The sequence below is a fragment of the Cucurbita pepo genome, chromosome LG10 (assembly GCF_002806865.2).
Source record: "Cucurbita pepo subsp. pepo cultivar mu-cu-16 chromosome LG10, ASM280686v2, whole genome shotgun sequence".
In the NCBI taxonomy this organism is placed as follows: Eukaryota; Viridiplantae; Streptophyta; class Magnoliopsida; order Cucurbitales; family Cucurbitaceae; genus Cucurbita; species Cucurbita pepo.
Genome location: NC_036647.1, coordinates 1,809,573 through 1,821,998, shown reverse-complemented (window position 1 = coordinate 1,821,998; position 12,426 = coordinate 1,809,573). Strand labels below are relative to the sequence as shown.

General features: G+C 35.8%; 4 protein-coding genes across 4 annotated transcripts; 1 reads left to right on the top strand and 3 right to left on the bottom strand.

Moving 5' to 3' along the window:
* Positions 1-1,020: 1,020 nt before the first annotated feature.
* On the top strand, positions 1,021-1,951 carry LOC111804507 (NDR1/HIN1-like protein 1; the record flags this gene model as incomplete). Its single annotated transcript, XM_023689337.1, is given in 1 exon segment — positions 1,021-1,951. A coding segment is annotated over 1 exon segment (627 nt). The 3' UTR covers positions 1,679-1,951.
* A 1,618-nt stretch (positions 1,952-3,569) lies between these two features.
* On the bottom strand, positions 3,570-5,303 carry LOC111803523 (probable aspartyl protease At4g16563). Its single transcript, XM_023687968.1, has one exon. The coding sequence runs from the start codon at positions 5,088-5,090 to the stop codon at positions 3,696-3,698; it is 1,395 nt and encodes a 464-aa protein (XP_023543736.1). The 5' UTR covers positions 5,091-5,303; the 3' UTR covers positions 3,570-3,695.
* Positions 5,304-7,467: 2,164 nt separating this feature from the next.
* On the bottom strand, positions 7,468-8,536 carry LOC111803526 (NDR1/HIN1-like protein 3). Its single transcript, XM_023687970.1, has one exon. It carries the CDS (start codon positions 8,330-8,332, stop codon positions 7,595-7,597), a length of 738 nt encoding a protein of 245 aa, XP_023543738.1. The 5' UTR covers positions 8,333-8,536; the 3' UTR covers positions 7,468-7,594.
* A 487-nt stretch (positions 8,537-9,023) lies between these two features.
* On the bottom strand, positions 9,024-12,246 carry LOC111803524 (putative S-adenosyl-L-methionine-dependent methyltransferase MMAR_0539). The gene is made up of 7 exons (XM_023687969.1): positions 11,775-12,246; positions 10,919-11,064; positions 10,721-10,841; positions 10,307-10,431; positions 9,819-9,947; positions 9,546-9,716; positions 9,024-9,345 (listed from the first exon to the last, which is right to left on the bottom strand). Exons 1-7 carry the CDS (start codon positions 11,962-11,964, stop codon positions 9,274-9,276), a joined length of 954 nt encoding a protein of 317 aa, XP_023543737.1. The 5' UTR covers positions 11,965-12,246; the 3' UTR covers positions 9,024-9,273.
* Between the last annotated feature and the right edge of the window lie 180 nt (positions 12,247-12,426).

Genomic DNA, 12,426 nt, shown 5'->3' with positions numbered 1-12,426 from the left:
TTTTTTTTTTTTTTTTTTTTTTTTTTTTTTTTTTTTTTTTTTTTTTTTTTTTTTTTTTTTTTTTTTTTTTTTTTTTTTTTTTTTTTTTTTTTTGTCTTCACAAACTAATTATTATTGAAGTGTAAAATAAATTATATCGCTTTATTTTCCAACTACTACAGTACACTGATATTCATTTTCTTTATTATTAATTTTTTTAAGTTTTTATTTTTATTTTTTATTTTTTAATTGTTGTCCTATTCTTATATATATAAATTAAATTCTTTTTCATTAATTGAAAATAACTCTAATTTAGACGCGTATTTTTATTCTTATTTATTTTTATTTCCTTCTTTCAAAATATTTATATTCGATTTTTTTAGTTCATTCAAATATAAATATATATATATATATATATCCACAGCTCGAAGCTAAAACAAATAATATACGTGTGTGAGAGTGAGACTAGAGGCGAGAATATGGACGAAAAATATAATATTTGTCACCGACTCAATTTAGCTAATAAAGAGAAATCTTTTCTAGACTCTTCCTACGAAAACGAGAATGAGAATATGATCTCAGTCAATAACCGAATATAGTTAGATAAATCTCTCTCCACATACTCTCTCCACAAACGAGAACGAGAATTTTTTTTGCCCCTTTCGAAATGGGTCATAGTGGATCGAGATCCCATCCCGACTATGAGATCCCAGATCAATTGGAGAAGAGAATGAGTGTCAACGAAAACGCTGGGCCACGAAAAGGAGATGGATTGTGAAATCATACATCTCTCTCCACATATATGCTAGTAGTGGGCTTGAGCTGTTACACGGACGGTAATGATAGTGGAATTAAATTTAATAATTTATGGTAAGTTATGGTTTAAAATATTATTATATATTTATATCACAAATTTGTGGTCCATAAATAACACTCCAAATCATCATTTTCCCAACAAATCTCCACTACTGATGAGATAGAGAGTTGAAGAACGACTTCAAAACCGCCTTCTTCTCTCTCCCTCTCCAACAGATTCTGATCCACCGGCACCGGCAACGGCACCGTCGACAATATGGTTAAGGAATGCGCTCACCACAGCAAAAAACGCCCAAAACTAATCCGGCGAATCTACGCCGGAGTCCTAATCTTCCTCTTCCTTGTCCTTCTCACGATCCTCTTAATTTGGGCCATTCTTCAGCCGACAAAGCCCAAATTCATCATCCAAGACGCCACCGTCTTCCTCTTCAACGTCACCGCCGCTAATTTTATCTCCTCCAGTATCCAAGTCACCATCTCCTCCCGGAACCCTAACGACAAGATCGGAATCTACTACGACCGCCTCGATGTCTACGCCGTCTACCGGAACCAACAGATCACTCTCCGTACCGTCATTCAACCTAACTATCAAGGCCACAACGACATCAACATCTGGTCGCCGTTCGTCGTCGGTAACGCCGTTCCGATCTCTCCCTACAACGGCGCCGCTCTCAACCAAGACCAGGCCGTCGGCACCGTCTTGTTGTCCATCAAAATCGACGGTCGCGTCCGATTCAAGGTCGGCACCTTCATCTCCGGCCGCTACCATCTCAACGTCGACTGCCCGGCGGCTATCATGTTCGGAAATCCAACCGCCGGTATTATAGTCGGTAATAACGTCGTTAAATACCAGCTGGTACGGCCGTGCAGCGTCAGTGTTTAAGCTCCCGTTATTGCCGTCAGAATTCTTGCTCTCCGTTTTCTCTCTCCTTAACGCCGTTAGTTTCCTATATTTCTCTGTCCTTTTTTTTCAATTTAAGACGATACGTCAGGATAAAGGTCTGTGAATTGTAAATTTTTCCAAATAATAAAAATGAAAAATGAAAAAATAAAAATAAAAATTATTACGTGAATTTGTAAAGAGAGCAAAAATTTAGAGGTCGGGGGCAATTGTGTAATTTTCTATTACATTTGTATTTAATATTTATAATGAAAATTTAATATAATGTTTAGAGATTATGCATATCTTCTCCCCATTGCCATTTTGCTTGAGCTTTGGACGTTGCCACGTCATTTTCATTTCATTACTCAACTTATTTTTTTATTTTTAGCCGCCACTTTCCAATTGTACCCCTCTTTTTTTTCTTCATTATAATTTCCACTTGCAATTTTCACAAAATTTTTAAAAATTTCACGATTGAATCTCTACAAAAATTGAGTCATGCCCCGACCCTTATTGAGAAAATGAGTTATCTAGTGATGACTAAGTTAAAACATGTCTGATTGTTAATTTCCGAGTCTCCTCGATCAGTTATGAATTTTATTTTTTAATATAAAAATCTTCTTGAAAGTTCGTGCCAAAGCCCATCCATAAGCCACCTACAAAGTATAATTTTTTTTTTTTTTTTTTAATAAATATTAAAATTAAAAAAAAAAAAAACAAAATTGAATAATTGGGGGATGGTTTTAGGTGGGGTGGGTTGATTTTGGATGCATATGGTAATGGGAGAAAATGGGCAAATGAAAAATGACAATTTCCTTACCTAACAATAATTGAATTAACAAATATATATATATATATATTGCTTTTATTTGTCTCCACTTAATCATATTTATTTTAATTTATTTGAATGAAAAATTATTTATGAGGTAATTGAGTCAATCCAAAGCTTCCACATGCCCTCACCAACTTACCCTCCATTTTATAAGTAAATTATTCCTCTAATTTGGTACATTTTGGTTTAAAGTATAAGCTAACATGTGATGTCTTTTCTAACCAACTAATTAAAAATGTAGCTCATCTTTCTACCTAATAAATAATTAATCATTTTTATATTAATTAAGTTTTGATTGAGTTGACATTATATTCAATTACATTATATATAAAAAAAAATATTATTATTATTTTGTTAAACGTAAATATATTGTATTAATTTATTATTATTTTTCCATATTAATGATAATTTACCATATTTTTTCTATTCTATAAATGATTATAAATAAGCTCATCACCCATTTAGGAGCGGTGGTTTAAGCAAACATTCACAATTAATATAATGGTGTCGATTGATATTTAAATTTAATAGTTAAAAAGTATTTTTAAAATGAGGTGCAAAACTAATCGAAAGTTGATAAAATTTTCAAACCTAAACAACCCGTGAACCCAACCCAACCTAATCATATATTTATTGGGTTGGGTTTGGTTATTTGGACTATTTATTAAAAAATTTATTTTTAATAAAAGTAAAAAATTAATTGGGAAATATATATTTACTTTTTGTTTAAACATTTGATTACAATTTATAACACAATTTTAATGTATGTTTTGAAAATAATTAAAAATAAGAGAATAAACAATAAAAATAATTATGTAATTAAATAAAAATAAAATAAATATAGTTATGCGTATAAACCAATTTAATTTAGAGAAACTCACGAGCCAACTTAACCTAAACCATACAAGTTGAGTTAGGTTGATCGAACTTTTTGAGTATTAGATTTTTTTTTCATTGTCTACTAATTTAATAGTCACAAAACACATGTTTTCCTTTATTTTTATTTATTTTTTATCATAGATATATATATTTATTTATTTTCACATACATACATACATATTTAACCGAATACCGCCAGGTGGGAGTATATAAACTAGTTTTTAGTTTTACCCCCTCGGTAATTTTTTTTTTAATTTTATTATTATTATTATTATTGTTATTTTTTTACCGCAATTATATTCATGATCAATTTACGGTGCATCTCTGCTTCCGAAATCCGATTCTGTCCTTCGCCAAATCATACTGCACCAAAACATTCTGCTGCTGAAACGCCCCGAATATAATCGCCGGCCCACCGCCGCCGCCGAGGAAGGTTACATCCGTTATCATCGTTAAGCACACCACGCCGGTATCCGTCACCAACGCCAAGTAATTCGCCGGCGGCAAAGCCAGCGTCGCTCCGCCTTTAAACTTCAAAATCAGTTCCGGAAACTCCACTGATTCCTCCTTGGATATATCGAAGCACGGCCTCAAACCGGACTCTGCTTCAACGCCCTTAGCTCGGGGATATTTCACCAGTTGTTTCTCCAACTCTTCCGCTACGGCTTCGAAAATTGGTTTATCCAGAAACGTGAACGTCGAACCGGAATCGATGATCGCGCCGCCGTTTCCGGCGGAGTTTGGCACGAGGTATTTGTATGGGAACTTCACCGGCTTTCTGCCGATGAGGATTCTCCGAAGAGTAAGGTAATAGTACTCTCGAAATGCGGCGTTGGATCCTGATGGATTTTCTCGGAACGGTGCGTAAATGAGACTGTTATTCTTCGATTCGCCGGATTCCGAACTGGAGTCTAGTACGAGAGGGCTACTCACTGGCGAGTCGTCGAACTGGCGTGGAACAAGGCAATGGGAGAATCGTTTCAGTCCCATTTGCGAGGGCAGCGATTCGGGACCGCGGCCGAATCCAGCAATGCCGGCTGGTTGATGAACGGACACGACGGAACAACCGACGAGAAAATCCGGGACTCGTTTCTCGGGGAAATCAAGCGTTTCAGAGAGGAGAAACCCGGCGGTTGCGCCAGAGCCGTATTGAATGCCATATCCAGGACAAGTATCGGAACATTTTCGCGATCTAGGGCTACAACTTCTACACAAGGACTTCAAATTAGGGCCAAAAATCCAAGAACATTTTCGATTTCGGCAACCAATAATCTTCGCAGAGGAAGATAATTTGGGGATGAATTTCGGAATCGTTGCAGCATCGACATTCGGAAACGAACAATTGGAACAGCGGTAACCGGCAGTACATGGGAACCAGACGAGACTACTTCCAGTATCGAAAACTAAGGATAAACTCTGCGGTGGAGTTCCGAAGGCGAGAGAAATTGAATAAGCTCCATAGCTACGAGGGAACAGAGCAACATTCTGAATGGAAGTATTTGATTTAATTCTTGGGGTCTTGAGGTGTTGAGCTCTGGTGAGGGAAGCAGAGACAAGATGCTTGATGTTTTTCCATGGATGAGTAAATGGAAGTGAAGGGAAGACAGTGAGGGGGAGTGTGACGGTGGTGCTGGAGGAAGAAGATGAAGCAGAAAGAAGAAGAACGATGGAAAGCAGAAATGGAATGGGAAAAAACTCCATGGATTTGATTTGATCTGATCTGATCTCTGCTCAGAAGAAGATGATTTGGGGGAAATGGAGCTTTTGATTTGCAGAGTTAATGGAGATGACAAGTTGCTGGGCACTGCAATCCACCGAGTCCACACTGCATGCCACGTTATTATCTGCCTACGTCTATGCCCAGCCCTGGTATGTTCAATTTTCCCATTGTTTATCGAATTGATTTTATAAACTTCAAATGGGTAAGGTACAAATATCACATATTAGATTATAAACACAAAGTAGAGTTGGATTAGGTTGTAATCCTATTGTTAGGTTGATTGGCTTGATCCAATAGAAGACATGTCAACCCTTGAATTGACTCGAATTTTCGAAAATTGAACTCAACCCTAAGCTTTAAAAGAAATCTAATACAACCCAAGGTTGGGTTGGTAGTCTAAGTTGATCGAGTTCTCTCGTGATATGAATACTACTATTGGATTAAGAGGTTAGATATTCAAATTTTTAGTTAAGAATTATGTAATATTCAAGGATAGAAGATACGTTCATTTTGTTTATGGATGCGTTTTTAGCTCATAACGGACTAAAGAGACCATATTATCCTTCTTTTGTTTTTTTTTCATTAAGATTGTGAGCTGCACCTTTGGTGTAGCCTAAAAATAAGCAATGGAGCTGTATATCACATGGTAGTGGTTGTATAGCAAATGGGAAAGTGAGGAAAATAATGAAACGTTTAATTATTACCATTTAGATTAATGTTTGGTTTTTATCCCAAGAAGGGGTTTGATTCTTTTTCACAAACTTTTAAAATTTTCATTTTAGTCCTTCCATTGTTTTCTTTGTCATTTTGGTCCTTCTTTCCTAATGGAATACACATTACTAGCAACTCAATTGCACAAGTGTTAGTGTATGTATAGTTTGTTCCACTAGATAAGATTTCTAAGATTGAATGTGGCCAATGCCACTCAAAGGGAATGATTCATATGAATGTGGATTAACTATCCAAATTTGTGATAGTGTTTTAGTGTACCACAGTTTTTCTGTTTTTGAACATTAATGAGATAGGCTTTTCCCCGATACTATGATCAGTTGAGGAACAATACCCAAACTCGAGAGGGCGACCATCGAGATAAGCAAATTGGGAGGAATCCTTTCCTTATTTGACGGGTTCTTTTATCGTAAACTAGGGTATTGTTAACTTGAATGTAGTTCAGTTGACTTAGGTATGTACTTTTTACCAAAGGTCAACAGAGAAGATTTTCGCATTTATATGTGGTTGAACTTCAAAAAAGAAAAAAAAAATAATTTCATATTAGGACTGTGTCAAGTTATGTTATGTTGAGGTTGTGATAATTATTAGAGTTAGGTGAACTTGAGTATAACTCAATTGGCTAAGACATATATTTTCGACTAAAAAATTAGATATTTGAATTCTCATTTGTACCATGAGGGAGGAAGTGGTTAAAAAGATGACAGTCTTCTTAGAATATATGCAAGCGTGGCAGGTATAAAATCAAAATAGTTTAGTTCACCTAACTTGTTATATATATATATATATATATATATATATATATTCTTGTTGTATTAATATGAGTGTATTATTTTTGTCAAAATTATGCCTACACCTACCAATGCTAAAATGCCTCAAATAGTGCTATAAAAAATGTGATTAAGTGTCAATTTTTCGTACTCGGTTCATATACTATAGAAAATTATGGCTGTTGCTTATTCGCTTTTAATCGCACTGTCATAAAATTAACTTATTTGCTGGGTTAGAATAAATGCGGCACAATTGTGACACTAAATACTTAAATTTTAAAAATATCTCAAAAATTTTTGAAATTTTAATATGGTATGTATTATGTCATAAATTGAAAAAATGTGAAATAAGTTTGAATAAGCAATATATATTCATATAAAAAAATGTGAAAGGGATATATCTATATTAAATCATCCCTAATTTTTTATATGTTTTCAACGGGTTTTTTATCATTTAAAGTTTTTTAGTTTACCTTTAAAATGGATTTAAAAAATTCAATTAAATACTTCAACTATTATTTATTACGTTTTTTATTTCTAAAGTTTAAATACTATTATTACATTTAATTTTTATTTTGACTTTCGAAAATTGAATTTCAATTTGGTTCTTAGTTTAAAAATGTGATTAAAAATAACCTTTCAGAAGGAAAGCCGTTCGCTTCGTGCCGTTGAATAAACAATTTGAAATAAAAATGAAAATTAAACTCAAAATTTGAAAGTTGAAACCAAATCCCGTGTCATGGTGGGACCCACTTACCACCATGCTTCCTATCAAATCGCGTAGCGTACAATAAAGCTATCTCTTTACAGTTTTTGGAAAAGTAAATTTCGAATTTCAAATTGAATTTAAAAACAAAACAAAAAAAAAAAAAATTGAATTAATAAGAATTCAGTAAAAACAGATGCGGATCAAGAACTAATAATCACAGCAGATCAATCCGGAAAAGAGAAAGCAAAGAAGATGGCAGAAAATTGAGATCTAAGGATTACAAGTCATAGCTGCACTTGGTGGTTTCGAACACAGCATTTGAAGAAGAAGAGGAAGAGGAAGAAGTACCATTGGATGTTAAAGGCACCTTCAATGGACAGTTGATCTTCGGTTTATAGTGCCCAAATTTCACAAAGCCGAACTTGAATCTGACCCTCAAGTTAAGCTTCACATCAATCTTGAAAATCCCCGAGCTCTTCTCAGAATTAAACGCCGAAATTCCATCCGTCCCTAGCAGAATCATATGCTGTCCGACGAACGTAGGGCTGAGTAAACTGGTGTTCTTGTGCCCCTGGTAAAACTGGCTCAAATTCACCGTACTGAACCGCTGAGATTCGTAGAAGGCGCTAACCTCGACGTCGTCGTAGTAGATCCCGATCCTCCGATTCGGATTTCTGGCGGTGATATTCAAAGCCAGATTGTAGTGGAGGTTATTATTAGCAGTGGAGAAATTGAACTGCGTAAGAGAGGCATCGACGGCATGGAATTGGAGGAGATTCGGACGGAAGATCAACCACAAGAGGAACACAACAATGCCGACGACGATGACGACGGTGATGATGATTTGACAGATGAGATTGACGATACAACCGCAGCAGCAGTTGCAGAGGCAGCCGAGACAACCGCAGCAGCCGCATCCTCCGTCGCCGCGGGAGGGGCGGTGGTAGGACTTGGAGGGGGGAGGAATGGAAGGGCCGTAGAAGGCTCCGTTGAGATGAGGCTGCCCATTGGCCATTGTAGAAGAGAGAGAGAGAGAGGGAGGAGAGTTGAGTGTGGTTTGATGGGATGAGGGGAAAGGGGGAAATTTGGGGATTTATAAAAAAATTAGGGTTTGAAGAGTGAGAGAGAATTTATCCTCTCATCGGAGACTCTAAACTAAACGCGGTTTCACAGAATCTGAACGTACAACAACACCATAACCTTCCTTCCTTGAAACCTTATAGCTCACCAACACATCTCTCTCAATCTCTTTCCTAAATTCTTAAAAGATTTATACTTTTTAAATAAATTTCAAATATTTTTAATAATGTAAACAATTATTTATTGGGTCTTTAAATTTTTAATATCTAATAGAAAAAAAATCAATAACTTATACCACCTAATTTTTTAATTATTAGATATAAAATTAAAAGTTTATATTATAATTTTGGAGTTTTGAGTTTTAGTAGGGAAAAGATTATTTAAAATTGAAAATTGAAAATTTTATCTTTGGTTTTTTCAATTGTTGTATAATTTTTTTAAAATAAAATAGTGGACTTTTTTGAGTTCTTAATTTGACTAATTATCCTCCAAAATAAAAAAATTTACAATGACAATAGACTAATTAATTGATTAATGGATGATTGTCTTATTATGGGGCCATGTGGAGCCGCCATTTGTTTCCAAATTTCATTATTTTGATTAAATAATTGTTGTACTATATAAAATTAATAAGAGTGTAACTCTACGTCACACATTACAACTTCTTATAACTTTTAAACATGATGAATTAGATTGTTCATCCGAACACAACTTAATGAAGACTAAAGAACGAGTGACCATTCCAAAGGGGGTCGATGATTCGATTTCCCACCCTCACAATAGTTGAACTCAAGGAAAAAAAAAAACTTTGAAATCTGATTGCCTTGTTCATTTAAAAATGAAAGAACAAAAAAGATGTTACCTTCATGAACAAAGTCATAGTTCTTCAAATCCTTCTTCATCTCCTTCATTCTCAATCCTCTCGAATTCCTTCCTCCAAATTTCCATCTGAAAATAATCATATATCATATATCTATGCAAAACTCAAAGCATTCAAAGCATTAGCAACTACAAAGTTAAAGAAAATAACTCAAACATTACTTCTTTTAGAATTAATCCAAAGAGAATAACATCACAATGAAACTAGAGTTCTTAGCATGTTGACAGGAACCACACAGAAAAGAGGCAGCAGGAGCAAAATATTCTACCTCGTAATCCGAAAATCGCAATTGTTCTGCAACAAATGGAGTATTCTTATAGGGTTCCAATGTCAATTCCTTGCCTAACGTCCTTGCAAATTCCTCGAGGACGATCGTTTCCACCCGAAAACCATTGCTCATAAATTTTTTGTCCATCCACTTCATTGTACTTGTACTAGACTGGAATAGGAATCATACAAATGGCAGCATGTTTAGAGAGGCAGAGAAGCAATTGAAAGACAGAAAAATGTTCCTCACTCAATGCAACTAAAGCAAACTAACCCTGGACTTAATTTCAGCTTCAGCCAACCAAGAAGGTAATTCACCCAAGAAATAGCTTCCTTTCATAGCCAAACTGCTAGCAATGAACAGAACATCTTCAAAATCCACCAAAGTCTTAATGGGAAGTCCCTGAAATACAATAAGAAAAAAAAAACTAAGCACTTTTACTATTGCTACTCCACCCAAAACTTCATTCGCAAGAGTTGTGTTCATTAGGGGTGTACATTCAACCCGACAACTCAGACTAACCCAACCCAAATTATAGGGGTTGGGTTGGATTGGGTTGGGTTGGATTAGTATTCCGGGTTGGGTTGGGTTGGATTAGTATTCCGGGTTGGGTTGGGTTGGATTAGTATTCCGGGCTGGGTTGAGTTCATTTTTCTAAACCCGAACTGATTTGGTTCGGTATCGGGTTTCATGGGACAAAAACTTCGAGTTGACCCGAACCGAACAACAATTTATAAGATATATTAAGAACTGTTCATCACCTGCATCACCCATATACTCGGTTGATCTCCTCGAAAACCTCTATTGCAGATTTCTAGCGGTATATTTGGGGATTCCAATGGGACATGGCAGAAAAAGTTGCCTCTTGGGATCTTGGCTCCACTGCCTAATCATTTTCAAGAACATTAAATCATATTCTATAATGGCTTCAATAGCCTTATAGCCGCAGAGAATTTCATGAACATGCTGCTTGCCTAATCAATTTCATGAACATCAGATCAAGTTCATGAACCTTGCAGCTTATAGCAATTAATGATTACAACAGATATTGATAACTGAAATAGTTAAATGGTAAACAAATTGGATATCTCATAAATTAAGTTCAATGTAAGGCTCAAGTTAGCAGCAATTAACAGACAAAGATCTGTTTATGTAAAAACTTAGATAGAACAAACCTTGCAGATCTCGAGCCGCTCTTCTAAAAACATTGTCAGGAGATATGTCGAATATTGTTGTCGACATGGGCCAACGAAGCCTATATGGTCTAGTATCCATTCCATCCGTTAGCAACACAACCTACACATGTTAGAAAAATGTTAAGAAACTGATACTTGTTAAGTTCTGACTTATTTCTTATAATTATTTGCTAATACCTGCTTAACTCCATTAATATGATTGACTTGTTTAATCAACTTATCATCTAAGAACTTTGTTGCAACACAATAGTGGTGAGACTTTTGCTTGATTTGAGGATTATGAGCAACCCAACAGCCGGCATATTCATCAACAAAAAGGGGCTCTGCATACATATAATTCATATAAAATCAAGTTCTAAGTGTTAGATGAACACGACTCTCTACAATGGTATGATATTGTCCACTTTGAGCATAAGCTCTCATGGCTTTGCTTTGGACTTCCCCAAAAGGCCTCAAACCAATGGAGATAGTATTTCCTTGATTATAATCCCATGATCATTACACCTCCCCTCGAACAAAGTATGCCTCCCCTTAATCGAGGTCTGACTCCTTTTTCTTTTGAAGTCCTAGTCATTTTTATCATACCCTTCGAGGAGGCTAAACTCCTTTTCTTTTGGAGTCATTTGTTCGATATTTCAATCTATTGGCATGACTAAGTTTAGGGTATGACTCTGATACCATGTTAGATGAACACGACTCTACCATGTTAGATGAACACGACTCTCCACAATGGTATGATATTGTCCACTTTGAGCATAAACTCTCATGGCTTTGCTTTGGGCTTCCCCAAAAGGCTTCAAACCAACGAAGATAGTATTCCTTGATTATAAACCCATGATCATTCCCTAAATTAGCCGACGTGGGACTTTCATCATCCAAAGCTAGCCACGTTAAAACAATTCATAAATTGTTTCATTTGCTCTACTACACAACACTCCTCTGATTCTAAACTCCCTGCCCACTACTCACTAAGTGCACACCAGTCGTTCGACGAAATGTCTCCCCGAAATAAATAGATGGAAACTGAACATACCAGGTTGGCGGGATTCCATGAACCGGAGAGACGCAGCTTCTTTAGCACTGAGGAACAAAGGGTCGTCGTCTTCACAGAGATGTGCTCTGAGAACCCCAACTCGGTTCTTGGTCCGCAGCGATGGCGAGCGAAGTACCACAGTCCGCGGCGAAAGCATGTTTGCTCTGGGGAAGCTCCCCGTGAAAGCCATGGGTGAATCAGTTATGATGGATTTAAAGACACACCGATGCAAGAATCACTCCATGCTCGTCGACTGTGCGGCCATTTCTCTCTAATAATTACTCGAAAGCTCCAAAAAAGCAACACAAATGGAGTCACGGTTGACGAACGAAGAAATTTAACCTCGGCTATGGCTCAAACTGTTCGAACCTCATCTCAATTTCTTCCGTAACTGCAAATCTTCATTTTCAATCAGTTCTCAGTTGTGAAATTTCTTTACCAAAGGGAGAGGGAAATGCCGGTAAAGGAAAGGAACCGCTCTTTCTAATTTTTTTAAATTATAAAAAATACCCCTAAACTATCATTAATTCTAATTACACTCTCAATTTTGAAATATTTCATTTAAATCTTTGTTGAATTTTTTTCAAAAATAACCCTAAATATTTGTCCACAAATTCATATACTTTTTGGGTATAAATTCAAACATAACTTA